The sequence below is a fragment of the Rutilus rutilus genome (genome assembly GCF_951802725.1).
Source record: "Rutilus rutilus genome assembly, chromosome: 23".
Taxonomy (NCBI): Eukaryota; Metazoa; Chordata; class Actinopteri; order Cypriniformes; family Leuciscidae; genus Rutilus; species Rutilus rutilus.
The window spans coordinates 16,114,941-16,133,261 of record NC_140233.1 but is presented as its reverse complement, the minus strand read 5'-3'; the positions used below and the strand labels follow the sequence as shown (position 1 = coordinate 16,133,261).

The window sequence follows — 18,321 nt, the reverse complement described above, 5'->3', positions numbered from 1 at the left end:
CACTTAACAGTACCAGCATGCTGTTTGTAATCTCTCTGTAATGCATGACTAAAACTAACATGCCTTTTCCTGTTTCACATGAGCAGACGGTTTGTTGTTTTTCCTCCAAGTATTTTAATAAAGATGCCATGAGGTTAATGGTTAATGCACACAAACTACTTACAAGCGGTCAAAATAGACAAGAAAAATCAGATGGAACGTCACTGATGTGTAAGTGTGCTTTCCGATCACTGTTGAATACTGTAAGACGGCAGAAGCAGCTTTAAGGCAAGTGCAATTCAACTTCCTCCATCACGGTGCTCAAGGACGTGTGTGTTTTTGGACACATTTTAAGCTGCACAAATATCATACGTGGCACATTTCAAAGATGATGGAGTTGAATAAGATTTGGGCATTAGTAAAGTAAATTAGTACTCTTGAGTCTTGACAAGAAAAAAACATTCTAGTTTCCATAAGTCAACATTGAAATACCAAAAATGAAAGGTCTGTCATCATTTACTCACCCTCATGTTGTTCCAAACCTGTATGAATTTCCTTTCTTTTGTGGAAGAACCATTTTTGTTCTAACAATGAAAGTAAATGGGGTCCAAAATAACTCTTATTAGTCCCCACTGTCTTTCACTCTACTGACCAGAAAATGTTCCACACAATAAAATACGGATTTTAATTTGACATGAGGTTGAATAATTTTCAGAAAATTTCATTATTCATTTTTGTATTTAAAAAAAAAATTGTATTGTAAATGGTGGTTTTATCATCTAAAAATACTTGTGATGTTAAGATACCTTCATCTACTAATCACATTTCTCAAATTTACATGAGCTTGTCATTATCAAAAACATAATGCTTGCATAAAACATGTAGATGCATAAAAGAAATATGGTCTAGATCCACAGTCAGTTCCAGTCTAATGAGTGCAGGTGGCGTAACGCCAAAATGAGTTTAAGACGCTGTACAGACTCCAACAGAAGTATAGTGGCTGGAGGATCAATGTTTATAACCTCCATGATTTATATCATTCAAGCCGCTTCGTAGTTTCACTTGCCGCTTGGTTCGCCCTCAATCGGTGAGGAACCGGGACCCGTTTTGGCAACATCCTCTGTAAAGAGAGCTTAAATAAGTGTCTACGGCACAAAAAGTCACTACAAGATGTTCTAGAGATCATGGATCCATTAACCAACCTCTGTCCTTCTTCTCCTGGGTCTCCTCGGCTGCTGTTTTATCGGCCCTGAAGAAGATCCGAGCGCTGCTCAGAGAGAAATAGAGCAGCTCGAACTCCTACAAATGGAGAGAAGATGTGAATAAACAAAGCGATTGGCCATCATTGTTTGAGGAGCATGAAGATGCGAGTCCCACACCTGCAGATACACGTCCAGTCTCTTCTGGGTCAGGTTCATGGTCTGCAGGAGCTTCTCATCTTGGCTGGTGGACTGAACGTTCTGCTCCTTCACTACTGCGTTCATTTCCTTCACGTACTTTTCCCTCACAGCCTGGAACCAATGGAGGGAGTCAAACTCCTGATACTGGTCTAGAAGCTTCAGGATGTAGGCGACGCCTGGAAAACACGGGAAAGGTCCTTGAATATATCGTTCATAGATAAAACACCATTGGTGCAAGCGCAATGAACACGTACCCATGGCGAAACCATCGTCTGTAAACGCAGCTCCCACTTTGTTCTTTTTGTTTAGTTTTTCTTTGCAGCCGATGGAGTGCTCCACGAAATTGACTGTCTGCGAGGGAGAGGAGAAATGAGCGTCACGCACGTGATGCTGCAGTTTGCAAGAGATTGACACGTCACATTTTCACAGATCTGAAGACCCACCAGAGGAGGAACAATCATGTAGAAGTTCCTCAAGTGCATGTTCTTAACACTGCGAAACTCGGGTGCGAAAACCCCCACCAGCATCTTGAAGTACTCGGTTCCTTCAGCTGAGTTGCTAGTCAGGTCGCTAAGCACACAATCCAGTTGGCTGAAATAAAAAATAAATAAATAAATATACAGTATATATTATTATTGGTATGTTTTGACCATTATTTTTTAAATTAATAATTTACTAATTATTATTATTAGTATGTTTATGATTGGGGGCTTTTACATTTATATAAACTTTTGAAGGGTTTGTGAAGACGATACCGTTATCATCTCTGTGTAAACTACAAAAACACGAATTTGTGCAAATGGTGACATCATGCGCGTAACATGTTCAGTCTACAGACATCGCCACCTACTGGCCTGGCATGAATAATACAGTGTTTTAAGTAGTTTTCACAGATCCGTGTGAACGAGATCGTTTTGAAAATGTTGTCGTCAGTACACGAAAAACGCAAAGTTTTTAGTACATTGTTGTTGTGTAAACATACCCTTATTATTTATTAATTCTGTAGTAATTCTGTATTTTAATGATTGTTATTATCAGTGTAACCAATAAATATAAAAAGACAATAGTAATAATTACCACTTGTTTATTGTTAATATTATTGGTGTTTTTATTATTATAATTAATTACTAATTATTTATTGTTATAATTATTTATCATCATTATTATATTTCAGTTATTAGTATTTTTAGTATTTATAAATTATTATGTTTATTATTTATTTAATAATAATAAAGTATTTTATATTATTAATAGTATTTATATAAAAACATTATATTGTTATACATTATTATTCATATTATTATTAATGTTTTAGTATTTATGGATTAATAATAACTAATGAATACTAAAAACTATTAAAAATAATAATTATTTTGATTGCTTATTGTTATTTTTGGTATGTTTTGATTATTATTAATATTGTTGTTGTGTTTATTATTTTCGTTATGATTTATTAAGTATTATTAATTAATTATCATCACTACTTTATTTATTATTAATGTATTATTATTATTATTATTATATATTTTTTAATTGTTATGTTTTATTATTTGTTTATTAATTCCATATAATATGTTCCCATGTTGCGTGCAAGCCAGCATGTGGCAGAGACGCTGATTGAGTGAGTTATGATGTACAGTACCTGGCGGCCTTCTGCGTCTCGTCAGAAAGACCTTCCTCTTTCACAAGCTCCTCAAAGTTCACAATGTCCTCTAGATCAGGAACAAACCTGGAAGACATCTCAGTGTGAATGCTAAATGAATATTTTATTATGTGCATACCATGCGTGTCTGTTTTATCTCTGAGTTCCATGTGAGACGACTTTATCTAGCATTAATCAATTAGTCAATTATTACTATGATCTGAATGTCTCAGTCAAATAACATTTGAGTGTAGTAGTCAAGTGTGGCTTCATTTTTCTACAGTGGAAGGAAGCGGCGACAGGCTGTCCATCGTTTTTTACAGTCTATGATAGTAGTAGAAACTGATGCTCTACCTAATAGCGCTACTGCAGCAGTGCAGCCCTCCCGACCGAATCATGCGCACATAGCCCATTGCATTGCCTGGAAGAAAGCAGAAGAGAGGGAATGAAAGAAACCTCATGGGATCGTTCACCCATCATTTAGTTCTAGATGCGTTTAAAAACCTTTAGACAAAAGTTTACCGATCTGACTGATGAGCTGTCTGTACTGATCCAGGTAGCTCTGACCATCGGGAGTAAGACCCAACTTCCTGATGCCCCGGTTGAACTTCTCCGCTCGCTCAAAGGGGTACTTCAGACAGCAGACACCAACAGAAGAACACGTCTTCAAAAAACTGATATTGCTTCACGAAAAAACGACATGCAAATGGAAACCAACATACTTTCTGATCGGTCTGATCCTTGGTTTCCCTGAAGAAGCGGATGTCTTTGATGAGTCTGGATTTGATGTGCTCGTCATACATGAACTGACTGAAAATGTAGAATTTCTTGCGGAGGAACTGATACGTGAAGTTCACCTGCAGAGAGATACTTCAGACCATCAACATTAGCGGTCGACCGATATATCAGCCGATATTTATCATGCTTTAAGGCCGGTAAGATTTTCTGTTTGGCAGATGTCAGGAACAGACTTTTATTTTGACGGTGTGTGCTGGACTTTTATTTTGACAGCCCTGAGAACACCAGTGCCTGAGAGTTGGAGCTCTCGTTCTCTATCGTCATTAGTTTACCGTCTCTGTTAAATAAATAAAGTAAATGGTATATGAAAAAGTAGGGATGTGGCCAAAGCTGAATATCTTATTCGGATAGACACGGACAAAGAACGCATTCTACGGAGCCCCTAAAGGGACATGGTTAGGCTTGCTGCGGTAGAACGAAGGATCACAAATTCGCATATTGATAGCGGCTTTATTTTATTTATTTTTTCTAACAATCTCATATTTTTCCCATAACCATGTCCCTTTATTGTCCCTTTCAATTCAGTATTCAGCTTATTGTAGCATTTGCTTTTCTATTATTATTATTATTAGTAGTAGTAGTAGTACCTATACTAGTATTACACTTTAGTAATATATAGTAATAGTAATACAGTAAAACACTACAATAGCACTACAAAATCAAGAAGTTGCCATCTAAATTATAAATCTGTTCATTTTATTTATTTATCAACAAGTAAAAACAAATTAATTTGCTAATTATTTATTTCTGATTTAATAAATATGTCAAATAAATCTAAATTTAATTTCAGAAACTGGTGTGCATGCGTTTTTACCATCTTTAAATTTAATAGTTTGAAATCATTTGTCTCGGCTTTAAATCAGCCACTTTGCTCTCTAAGATAAAAAAATAAATAAATCAATTTCGGTCGACCATTAATCAATATGATGAGATATTTCTGTTCACGTAATACAGACGGATCTCTACATACCGTTGTGTTCATGATACCCGTTCCATGAGTGCGAATGGAGTTGGCAATGTGGCGGATGTTAATGGTATTTAAGTGCTTGTTGTTGCTGGTCCTCTCAATGAAGATCTACACACAATGGAGAACAGGTTTTACACAAACACGTCAACTAAAGTACATTTGTGGACCGATAACTTCAGAGGTAAAGTCTTGCCTGGTTGTTTAGGTTGTAGAGGTAGCGGGAGACGAAGACGTGAATGTTCCTCATGATCTCAAGGACGTCCAGACCCTAGAAGACAACAAAAGTGACGCGAGGCTGAATGCGACATGTCATTTTTGAGCTGATCCGTTGAGTGAGGTACACACCTGCTCCAGAGTTTGGCTGGGGAGATGGGCTTCAGTCATGACCAAACCATAGCGCTGTGTGGCGAGATTCCTCATCTCACTGTACGTGGCCCAGTCATGAAGAGCCACAGTCGTCAAGTTGTAAAATGTCTTGTCTAGATAGTGAGTCACATAGGCTGCAGGGAACAGAGGACTTAATCTTAATATCTTACACATCTGGCTTAGAAGACAGAGATAAGGCTCAAGGTTATGACATTATAACCAAGGACCCCTTAATATGATGATCCCAAGAGAAAGGCTCTTTTTCACTTTATTTTCATCTATAAAGGTATTGTTTTTAAATCACATATACATAATACACAAAAAATGTAAATACATATATATATATATATATATACACATTATATATATATATATATATATATATATATATATATATATATATATATACACACACACACACACACATATATACATTATATATATATTTATATATATATATACACACACACACACACACACTGTATATATTATAGTATTTATTTTAATATTTATTATAGTATTTATTTAAGAATAACATTGATATTTTCCACTTTACTAAAGCTATTTATTACAAAGTTAACTAAATTCTATAAAATTATACAAAATTACATATAAAAAAAATTCAACCCATGATTAATGTTAAATACATCTTTTTACTATGAATTATTGTTAAAAATAAATTCTTAAATATGTAAAAAATACATTTAGTAAGACAAGAAAACAAGAAAAAAATAATAATTGGGATTAATCTCATTATTTTCGAAAAGACAGAATGAAACAATAATATCAGATTAAATAAATGTGTTAACACATTGTTTAAAAAATATATATTAATATTTTAACAAGTTGACTTGCAGTGCTTAAAATACATTTTGTAAAAAAAAATTTATAGTTATCAGTATTAAAGGTACAGTACTAAAAAAACACTAGTTTATGACTGTTTTTGATGTGAAAAACCTTGACTAACATTATATAAGTAAATTTCAAGGACAAAAGACAAACATGCAGGATATGTTCCCTTTAAAGAACTCATTATATAATTTGTGTGACTCATGCATTCAGTCTTTCATTCCCTACCTTTGATGTCGATGAAACGGTTGAAGAAGCGAATGGGCTTGAGAGAGAAAAAGTGTGCCAGATCCTTCATGCCCACTTTGAAAGGATTTCGGTCATCCAGTTTGAGGTGTGTGTGCACAGACAAGCGCAGGTCCTTCTCAATCTCCTTACACAGCTTGTCTAGCAGGTGCTAAAGATCAGAAAAATGACTAGTGTAAGAAATGAGTCTGCCCCAACCCAGATTCCACTCCAAAATAGGTGGCTGATCATGCTCATTCCCTAAAATGGCTTAATTATCATAGATAAGAACAAATTAAACAGTTTTATTGTTTCTGCACCATTTGAGTGGATTACATCGTGAGTAAATGGCCATCAATTGTAGAATGGGAGCAGGTGAGGGACCCTGAGAACCATCTCAGACAATAGGGTGTATCATCAAGATCTTCAACGTTATCATCATCTTTTATTACACAACAAAAAAACATGCATCCAGCACTTCGTTTACCTCATTGAGGATTTCCATGATCTCAGTGTCATAACACTCCAGTAGCTGATCACATGACTCCATGTGTTTGGCGTGCAACATGGTGGGTACACAGTCTCTGAGAGCACTGAACATGTACTAGAGAAGATATATACATATTAAAATGCCATGTAAAAAATAATTTCACCAAAACTCTAAGTGGGCATTAAGGATAGATAGTGTTATGCGTTTTACATGAATTCTGGCCGCATCCACAGCGTTTTCATACACGTCATCCAGGTAGATGGGGAAGACAGTTCGATGCCAGTACAGAAAACTGCAGTCGCATTGCACTTTGACTCTGAGGAGAGAGGATATCCCATCATGCACTTACAACACAACCACAGATGTCAGTAGCCGCGTTTCCATTACCCTTCAAATTGCGCAAATTGAAATTGTGAATTGAAAATACACCCAATGGAAACACATCAATTTCGCAAAAACTCCCATTTATCGCAAAAAAGTTCTTACGCTCGCATGAGGTGGTTTTTCAGGCAATTCGAAAAAGGAATATTTTGCAAAACTGCAATGGAAACACTTTTTGCGCATTTACAGGTCACCTGACTTAGAAGGTGCGGTGTGTTTGGACAGAATACGAGACGGAGTTCTTTATTGAATTCATAAACGACAAAAGAATGACAGAAATACTGGATTCTAAACCTCAAAGAAAGACCTCGGAGCAGAAATGAATGAGAAAAACCCAGAAACACTTCATATGTGCCGCTCACAATATAGCCTAAGGGTCTTTCCTTGCCATTAATGCTTGGATAACACGCCTACGTTTCCTTCCATTAATAATAATAATGCAAATCTTTAATGGAAACGCGCCTACAGACTCAAAAAAACAAATTCAAGGCTCACCGCTCTCTTAGTTCACTGATTAAGTCCAGCTTTTTCAGCACAAGCTGTAAAGGCAGGAGCTCCTCATCCTTGAAGGTTTTCTGTGCAAAACAAAAAACAAAAATGCAATGAACAAAAAAATGTTTTTACATCAAACATAAAACATCAACTAAAAAAACAAAGCATAAAATAAAACAAAAAACAACAAACATAAAAAATGAACATAAAAAAACATAAAACAACGAACATCAAACAAAACAAAACAAAAAAAGAATATACAACGCATAAAACGAAACCAAAGACAACGAACATCAAACAAACAAAACATAAAAAAAAAATAACTAACATCAAACAACCCCCCCCAAAAAAAAAAAAAACATTAAAAAAAAAGCAAAGAACATCAAACAAACAAAACAAACACAAAACAATGAACATCAAACAAAACAAAGAACATCAAACAAAACAAAACAAAAACAAAACAATTGAATAATAAAAGATATTTAATAAACAAATTAATAAAATATTTGTATTAATGAGAAAATAAACTCCATGGGCATTTTGAAACATAAAAAAGTCAAATAAACTGGAAGTAACTTTAAGGCTTCAGAACGATATTTATTTTAATAGTTTATATGCGAATGTCACAAATTGGCCATTAATTTGATTCAAAAGCACTCAGTGGATTTATACTCACCATCTGAGTGCCAACACTGAGAGCCAGAGACACTATCAGTCTCCTCTCTTTGGTGCTGGGCCCGTTCAGAGTGTTCTCAGCCAGAACCAGAGCCGACAGCACGTCCAGCCTCTGCTCGCTGTACTTCTTATCAGAGATCACTCGTTTCTGAATGAGGACAACCACCAATCATTAGAATGTCTGGTCTACAGAGCTGGTGTATGTGAAACGGTTGTGTTTGTACCTTAGCAGTAGAGATGGAGGCCAGAGCCTGAGACTGCAGCTGTTGCGTGATGTGAGACACAGAATCTGCTACGACCACTGAGCGCCGGTGGAATGTGTGCTCCACAGCCTGTGCTTGACAAACACTCACATAAACACTGTGCACTTCCGTAGCAGATCCGTAATGCACCCTACAACTACTGTAGAGTACTTGACTTATGGGGGACACTGCCTAGTGAACTAGAACTAGTGCACACAGCCTAAAGAACGCTAGTGCACACTATCTATCACTGCACAGTGGAACTTGCATACTACCTAGTGTACACTTGGCATCTAGGATAGCCTGTACATTACTAAATAGTTTTTTAAAATGTACTAGATTTATAGTGCACACTACTATTAGTGTTTACAAATTTGTGCACACTACAACAATCATACTGGATATGTAGTGAACACTACTACTAATGCGTAAAATAAAAAATGTCTAAATTTGTAGTGCATATCATTATTAGTTTCCAAATGATTGTGCACACTATAATATACTATATTTTTAGTGCACGCTATTAGCGTTTAAACTGTGAGTACTACAACTAATGCACTAAATTTGTGCAGACTATTATTAGCGTCTAAATTGTTGAGCATACTAAAATGTACTAGATTTATAATGCGCACTACTACTAATGTATCAACATTTTTATGTAGGCTAAACTAAACATACTAATATGTAGTAAACACTACTATTCATTTCTAAAACTATATACTAGATTTTTAGTGCACATCATTAATGTCCAAACTTTTGTGCACACTACAAGTAATGTACTACATTTGTAGTGCACACTATTAGTGTTGAAAAAATGGTGAGCACTGCAAATAATGCACTAAATTTTCAGTGCGGACTACTATTATTGTCTAAATTACTGACACTTACAATGCATTAGATTTATAGTGCACACTACTATTAACGTTGACATTTTTGTGAACACTACAACCATCATACTAGATATGTAGTGAACACTAATATTAATGTATAAATTAATGTACTAACTTTGTAGTGCATATCGTTATTAGTTTCTAAATTAGTGTGCACACTACAAGTAATGTACTACAGTTGTAGTACATCAGTGTTTAAACTGAGCACTACAAATAATGCACTAAATTTGTAGTGCAGACTACTGTTATTGTGCATACTACAATATACTAGATTTATAGTGCACATTACTATTAATGTTGACATTCTTTCACACGGTCAATATATTAGTTACGTAGTGAACACTACTACTACAGATAAAATATTGTCCAAGTTGTGTTCTTATGTTGTCCCTACCTTATGTTTTATGTCCAAAAACTACAACTAATGTACTACACTAGAAGTGCACAATATTAGTGTTTAAACAATATTAGTGTTAAAAAAGTATTGTGTAAATTACTGTGCACACTACATTGAAGAACAGCCGGTATATAATAAACACTGCTCGCATATGAAAATAAAACGTTCCTAAAAATATGTTAAATTATTTGCAGTTAAAAAATATTGATGACTCATCAACCCACTTTTAACAACTCCACCAATCGGCACAGGGCCTTCACCGAGGTCTTGGTCATGGGCCGCTGCATGGACATGTACATATTCATAGTGGTCTTGATGATGGTGCTGATGCTGTAAGCGTACAGGATTCCCTGTTGAAACACAGACACATCTGGGTAACACTTTAGTTTAGGGTCCAATTCTCACTATTAACTAGTTGTTTATTAGCATGGATATTGACTGTTTATTAGTGCTTATAAAGCCTTATTCTACATCCCTTAATCCTACCCAATACCTAAACTTAACAACTACCTCACTAACTATTAATAAGCAGTAATTAGGAGTTTATTGAGGCAAAAGTCATAGTTAATAGTGAGAATTTTCCAACTCTTTTAACAACATTTTTAATCCCAAAAATAACACAAAAGAAGAAAACTTCGATCTCTACCTGCACAAATGTATTACACCTGTTGCTCAAGTCCTCAGACAGTTTTTCTGGTTTTGGTTCTTTTGATAATATCGACTCCATCTTCATCATCCAGGAGGTCACAAATATGTAGTAGGACTGCATGTCTCTGCACACAGGAACATAATCAGTCAATGGGGCTTTTGCACCCGGTAGTTAAAGGAACTTAGTTACAGGAACTAGACGTTCCTAAATGTTCCCCTAGGGCCATTTTCCTGATTGCATTCGCACCGATAGTAGGTTGCATTTGTTGTTGTGACTTATTTTGACGGCGCTGAGAACGCCAGAGCCTGTCTCTGTCTAATATGTATAACAGTCCTGTCTAATATGTTATAAGATAGAACTGTTATACAAAGAAAGTAGACAGTTTATGAAAAAGTGTTAGCGTTTGCCACGTGGTTGATGCCCAATGTCGCTAGCTGAGCAGAATTACAGAAATATCATTACATAATCACTCAAAGTCACGTTGGATTTTGTCCTTTGCGTGAAGGTTAAAAGGTCCATCTTTCATTGTTTTCCATGTTCGTAGAGTTAGTTTCTGGAGTAAATATATAGGCTAAAATCTGTGTGACACAGATTTTTTTTTTTTTTAAATGGCGTGCGTTCGGCCAATCAGCATACACTTATGTCACTGATAGTTCCTATTGTGCTGGGTTAGACCCTACTCTGAAGCAGAAGCTAATTTAGTTCCCTCAAAAAGGCGTTCCTAAAACTAAAATCATTCCCAGGTACTTCCACCTAGTGTTGCACGGTGCACCGATACTTCAAAAGTATCGCTATTCTCGGAAATTTAAAACGTCACGATACCTAAATTTATTAGTATCGATACTTCTAAGAATGACCGCGTTCCAGATTTGTAAGGCCGGCGACATACTGGCTTGGCGTGTCCGTTTTTATTTCAGCTCCCATGTTAAGAGCTAGCGTGACACGCGCGCATGCTAGAAATAGAACCAACGCCTATTTTTCACGCGACACGCAAGCGTGTTGGAATCGTTTCCAGGCAAAATAGAATAGGAAAAGATGTTTCTATGTCATTTTGACACAAATGCATGTTAATAAATTACATTTTGATGTTTGAAAGTCTAGGTTTTGACATAAATGCAGATATAAATGTAATTTAAAAAATATATATATTATCGATTTTCAAATACTGCACCTCTCAATACAGAACAAAATATTCTATAGCCTATTTTGCCGTCAACACGGGCCGAGGTTGTCTTTGCTGCTATATATTTATGTTTAACATGAAGTATAGGCCTTCCACAACTCTCTCCCCATATGTCAAATATATCACCAATGAGGCTTATCATATGTTACCAATATTAAACATTGTTTAATATAATCACTGTTCATATTTTTATTCAAAGTTCATAATCAAGATAAAATTATTACCGGTAACTCTTATGTTTCTTATGATAACTGAGATAATGCTGCTAAATTTATTATTTTTTTACCTTGAATGTCATTGCTCTAATTTATTTTTTCGATTTTGATATTTCATATTTTGTTCAAATGTTTAATATATCTGCTGTTCATATGTTCATTTATTAGTGTGTTATATGATTAGAATGTTGTCCCGGTTTTAAAATAAAGCACAGCAGTGATATTTGAGAGTGTTTCTCCCTTTTCAGGAAAAGTATCGAAATCGCAATTCTTGACTTGGTATCGGTATCGAAACAATTATTTTGGTATCGTGACAACACTACTTCCACCATTAGTTGTAGGGACTATGAAAAGGTTCGAAAGCCCCTAATATAAGGAACCATAAATCTTTATAATGACATAAGATACACGGGCAATGAATGAATTGTTGAGGCTAAATCATAAGTCTTACTTCATTAGTGTCTGTGCCTTTTGCTGCAGGAACGCATCTCTGCTGCTGCGGATGCTCTGGATGCTCTTCTTGTCCAGTAGTTTAGCTGCCGCGGGGACTTTGTTTATCAGAAATGTGTCTGGAAACCAGATTATATTAGCTGCTAATGTCACTGCAGGGACCTGGAGGATTAGAGAAGGGAAAGAGTTTTGATAGAGCAGATCTACACGTGCATAAATCCCACTAGTTAAGTGTACTCACCTTTTTACACACATCTATCAGGGATTTGTAGATCTTCTTGTCCACTGCCCTAAAGATGTGGAAGTGCAGCACAAAGAGACCACATACGCCCGTGTACTTATCCCGCTGGTCAATCTCTGACGGCTCACCTGCAAGTCACATGGCTGTGTTGTCAGTTGTCTATAGCTAAAACAAAAAGTCTCATTAATGCGGTTTGGAATTCAAAACATATACAAACCAAGCTTTGACTCAATGTTGGCAAAAATGGTTCTGATATTATACGCAAACTCCTCTGCAAAGGCACCGTTTTTAGAGACCGATACACCTTCTTCTGGGTTATCAAACCTCTGCTCCACACAAGCCTGCACGAAAACGGGAAAAAACTCTTAATAACCAACAGCCAATATAGGTATGACGTGAAAACCTGGAAGACTATTTCGCCAGTGTTTCGCTTGAGATTTTCCTATGGGTTTTTAAATCTATGAGTGAAATAAGGTTTGTGATAAACATAAGTTGACGATACTTGAATGTTTTGTTCTACAACATAAATTACACGCACCCATATCGAAATCGCAAATTTTGAAGCTGTAATGTTTTTTGTTTTTTTTAAGCGTATGTTTCAAATAAGTAACTAGATAAGAACGTTTGGGGATTGAGTGTGTGTAATTTACGTTGTTGAAGAAAAAGTCTAATGGTGCCTTCACGTGCTATGGTAATTATGGTAAATACCAAAAGCCGACATGGGAAATGCACATGAACACCCCCTCATGTGGTATTTTCCACTGGGCAACTCGTAGAATATTTTGATGCACGAGTTGCCGAGATGAGATAACCTTTGACCTTTTCAAAATGGCGGAGAGCACCGCAAGAGTCGTGAATACTGTTAGCATATAGTTTTTGTAGCCTTTACAATGTTGTGTCATTAACGATTGTAATATAATGCGTTAACACTCAATTTTCAACTTCGCCGCAATTTCCTTGGTTCATATTTAATCATTTTATGTCATGTTTTTTTTTTTTTTTTTTTTTTTTTTTTTAAATATGTTTTAATCATCAGAAAGCACCACATTTACGTTTTTTTTTTTTTTTGTAAAGATAAAAAGATAGTCTACTGACACAGAGCTCGTGGGTACTACATTACGACAACAAAAGCACTTGAACACAACACACTGGTAAATACCAGTCCACAAGTGGAAAATATCATCTTTCCCATAGCACGTGAAGGCACCATAAGTATCGAATTAGTCTTCCAGGTTTTGACATCATCCCTGCTCCACTCTATTATTTTATTTATTTAAACTTTAAGACAACACATTCACAACACATTTAACTTCTGTAAAGTGACATTTCAGTGACCAATAATTCAATAAAAACTTTGTGAATGATATATGAAAGATATCATAATTTTTTTAATAAATGTATACATATTAGGGCTAATATATTATATATATATAAACAAACTTTTTTATGTTAGATGCGATTAATCAATTTGACTGCACTTTATATATATATATATATATATATATATATATATATATATATATATATATATATATAAAAATTATATATATTTAAATATAATGTTATATTATATATATTTTTATTTTTTTTATTTTTTTTTGGTGCAAATTGATTAATCGCATCTAACATAAAAAAGTTTGTTTATATAATACATGCGTGTGTGTATATATATATATATATATATATATATATATAAATAATGTATATGTGTGTGTGTGTGCATGTACGAAATATATATATATATATATATATATATATAGAGCACACACACATAAATTATATAAACACAAACTTTAATGTTAGATGCGTTTAATTGATTAGACAGCACTAGTATATGTTTTTGACTTGTACTTTTTTTATATTATTAAATATTTGTAAAACAATTGTTACATACAATAAAGTGTACTGAGAAATTATAATAATTATAATAATATTAACATAAATGTAACATAAACACACACAAACACACACACACACACACACACACACACACACACACACTAAAGTGATGTCCGGAGGGAATATTTGTTTTTAATGAAGATCAAAATATGAGAAGTATGTTATATTGGGAAGAACAAAACACTAAACTTGGTTATGGTGTTTATCAGACAAAATTATTGGCAAATATTGGCATTAAAGGCAAACTATAGCTACAGACTTCATTTTACTATGCAAAAAAAAAAACCTGAATGGTGTTGACCTGAAAGATCATGCTGTCCAACAGCTGCCCCTCCAGCTTCAGTAAGAGCTTCTCAAAGGGCTTCAGTTTCTCCTCTGGAATGGCAAACTTAGCCGGGTTATGATGGACAGATTTCAATAACCTTCAGAAAACAACACAGAAAAATCTCTTCATCAAGAACCCCAACACATTTCATAAATCCCTTCTTTTTTTTAAGTCTTCAGTTCATTCACATTAATTTCAACATCTAAATGGTCCCACTCTACCTTTTATACATCTTCCAGTGTTCCCTCAGTGTGGCGTGGTTCTCCATGATCTCATCCAGGGTGATGAGGACCACCAGAAGTTCTCCCAGATGTTCGTACACTGCCTGATTGTGGACAAAGAGAAACCGTCAATACATAGACGTCAGGTTATCAGTGAAGAACCACTTGAAGATTACACAATTACCTGAAAGTGTACGCCTGTGGACTCAATGATTTTTGTTGCACCCCTGAGATATAAAAAAATAATGATTCAGCAACACAGCATTCATGTAACACTACATAACAAGTAAATATTGTATATTTCTCACTTGCTGCTGTTGTACAAAGCAGCCAGCTGGTGAACCATGTTGACCACCACCTCAAAGCAGCGCGACACAAAGCAAGACAGCTCCTGTTACATAAAAGCAGAAAAAATATATATAAATCTATGCGTTCAGGGCTCTTAATTTCTTTTGAATGCAAAAAGATCATGATGTCAAACCTGTAAGAAGGAAATGAAGCGTCCCATCTGAATCTGAGACTCTCCCTCGACCACACTAGTGTCTGACACTGCAATCCAATCAAATGGAGTCATCACATTCAAATGCCGTCATGCAATACATTTTTATTATTATTAAAAGGCACAGGTTAGTTCAATCAAATTAAAGTCGAACATGAATAGCATTCAATTCTAGCTGGATAAAATAATTTCCCGTTTAATATCCACTCAGATATATGATTATTGAACTAAAATGGGAATAATGATTCCCATTCCCAACAATGATCCCCCCTCTGATTTGTAAGTCGCTTTGGATAAAAGCGTCTGCTAAATGACTAAATGTAAATGTAAATGTAAATAATGTTCAATTTAAAAGATTTGCATGCAAACTGAACAGCAAAAACCAAAACAACAATCGTTACCTCCTTCACCATAATACAACAAGCCATTGTAGAACTTGGTTTCAGCCTAAAAGTAGACAAAAACATTATCAGCTTTGCTAAATTTACATCAGATTAATTGACTTTATAATCATCTGTTCAAAAGATTGGTGTTGGTATTGTTTTTAAATACGTCTCTTATGCTCACCACTGAGGCTGCAATTTATTTGATCAAAAATACAGTAAAAACAGCAATATTTTGACATATTATTACAGTTTAAAATAACTGTTTTCTTTGTTTTCTAAAATGTAATTTGTTACGGTAATGCAAAACTGAATTTTCAGCATCATCGAACATCACATGATCCTTCAGAAATCATTCTAATATGCAGATTTGCTGCTCAAGAAACATTACTTATTATTTTCAATGCTGAAAGCAGTTGTGCTGCTTAATATTTTCATGGAAACTGATCTTTTTTCAGGATACATGCTGTTCTTTGGACTTTCTATTCAACTGAAAAATAAATTCTTTGTTACGTTTTTAAACGTCTTTACTTTTGCTCAATTGAATGCGTCCTTGTTGTATGTTCTTGTACTATTTCCATTTATTACTCCAGTCTCCAACTTACCTCATATTTCAGTTTTTTAACCTCACTGCAAAGAGCTGCGTACACTGTGATGACTTTATTAAGCACCTAGTGAAGAGAGAAAGAGAGAGAGAGAGAGAGAGAGAGAGAGAGAGAGAGAGAGAGAGAGAGAGAGAGAGAGAGAGAGAGAGAGAGAGAGAAGAGCAACAGGTAAACTCATAATACATTAATTTCACCAAACTGCACATTGTTCAAAGTTGAAGCAAGAATTAGCATACCTTATTTTCTGTCTTGATGAGTTCCAACAGTGAGGACTGTTCATACGGCAGGAGCTGGTGTGGAAGAGCAAAGACAGTGATCTTAAATAAACGCAATTCGACAAGAAATAATCCCTGATATGAAGATGTAATAATAATTCCACAACACCTTCAAAGCGATGGGATCCAGAGTGAAGTCCCATACATCTCCGATAGAGTCGTCTAGGGCTTCTTCAATACCCTGGAGCTGAGCGGTGTATTCTTCTAAAAACTTCTCATAGTTTTTGACCTGCACCTCTGTGTGTATTTCTGCACAGGAAGGAACCAAATACAACAGATCAACGAAACAGTCACAAAACCAGCAATAAAAGCTACAAATGATTTCCTTCCTTATTTGGATGAAAGGAAATTCTAAAAAAAACATGCATTTGTTTAAATAAAAATGTATGTATATTTATATATACAGTAGTCAACATTTGAAGTGAAAGTTAATCAAAGTTGTCAAAATCAAAATCAAATCCATGTATAACTTTAATGAAATCTCATTATCTGACATTATAGTAAGGTGATATCTTGTATAAAACAAAATAAAAAAAGCTATTTTATCCATCTGGGTCTTTAGGTCTGTAAAGTTTGACCTCCCCAGTTATAGACCAAAATAATTATATTATAGCATGTATTATATTCGGAGTTTTGGCATGTAAATCTAACTTAATCATAACTTAAATTAAATAATATCATGTGGATGAAAAAAAAGATTAATATTCCGAGCACTGAATTCACTGGCTAATTAAATGAATTACATATTTTGGCATTAAAATAAATCAAAACCTCAAACACAATGATGTGAAAACACTTCCAAATGAAAGTGACAGTCTTCCTTATCAAATGTTTGTGCAGTCAATAAAGCCCACACACATTAGTTCTAATCAGAGTGTTTGAACTTGGCCACTTTCCCTGGTCATCTGACAGCTGGCTAATATTTCTCAGCTAGCAGCAAGATCTATACATATTGTTCAGATTTGTACACATTCCTAATGTCATCCCGATCAGACGCGTTACTTACTTTGTGATCCATCATCAAAGCGGTCAAACTCCCAATCAGGAGATAACGAATCCACAGCCATCCTGATAGAAACGACACAGACTTCTGTTTTCAGTCAGCTGCCATTAGGTCAGTCTGTTGGGGGTTTACTGCACAGGAGTCTGGAGTCACATGATTCGCACAGTCAAGAGAATTTCCGGTCTGCGCTTCTGGGTGAAATTCATAATAAAAGCACGTAGAAAAATTGCCAGATGTTTATTTCGCCCAGACATTTACGTTTTGTATTTTTTTACATATATTTTAATATATTTTAATATATATATATATATATATATATATATATATATATATATATATATATATATATATATATATATATATATATATATATATATATATATATATATATGAACTTTTAAATTATGCTCTGAAGAACGTTTTTTTGGATAATAATGATGAAAAGTCGTAATTTTGATCAAACAAATACAAGAAAAGAAGATCAAATTAAATATTACATTTGTGTACATTTATAATCTCCGATATATAAAAAAATAAAAAACATTGCTGTACAAGAATCAGTGACTTTTGACTTGCAGTT

The 18,321-nt window shown here is 34.7% G+C and overlaps 1 protein-coding gene across 1 annotated transcript; it reads right to left on the bottom strand.

Annotated features, from left to right (window-relative positions):
* Positions 1-102: 102 nt before the first annotated feature.
* On the bottom strand, positions 103-17,926 carry washc4 (WASH complex subunit 4). Its single transcript, XM_084397275.1, has 33 exons — positions 17,745-17,926; positions 16,848-16,987; positions 16,700-16,753; positions 16,464-16,529; positions 15,877-15,922; positions 15,458-15,525; positions 15,285-15,367; positions 15,161-15,203; positions 14,977-15,080; positions 14,732-14,852; positions 12,749-12,872; positions 12,532-12,659; positions 12,292-12,452; positions 10,440-10,566; positions 10,018-10,143; positions 8,489-8,596; positions 8,266-8,412; positions 7,593-7,672; positions 6,927-7,032; positions 6,714-6,830; positions 6,230-6,398; positions 5,132-5,286; positions 4,980-5,054; positions 4,790-4,894; positions 3,744-3,878; positions 3,544-3,652; positions 3,376-3,442; positions 3,022-3,108; positions 1,823-1,970; positions 1,634-1,730; positions 1,359-1,555; positions 1,182-1,278; positions 103-1,099 (listed from the first exon to the last, which is right to left on the bottom strand). The coding sequence occupies exons 1-33, from the start codon at positions 17,803-17,805 to the stop codon at positions 1,038-1,040; spliced, it is 3,513 nt and encodes a 1,170-aa protein (XP_084253401.1). The 5' UTR covers positions 17,806-17,926; the 3' UTR covers positions 103-1,037.
* Positions 17,927-18,321: the final 395 nt, after the last annotated feature.

Bases quoted from the DNA above. Each gene is read 5' to 3' on its own strand.
- washc4 (XM_084397275.1), bottom strand. From the start codon at position 17,805: ATGGCTGTGGATTCGTTATCTCCTGATTGGGAGTTTGACCGCTTTGAT. The intron at 3,443-3,543 runs GTAAACTTTTGT...GCTTTCTTCCAG, and splicing joins ACAGCTCATCAGTCAGATCG to GCAATGCAATGGGCTATGTG. The intron at 1,971-3,021 runs GTACTGTACATC...TTTTTATTTCAG, and splicing joins GAGACGCAGAAGGCCGCCAG to CCAACTGGATTGTGTGCTTA.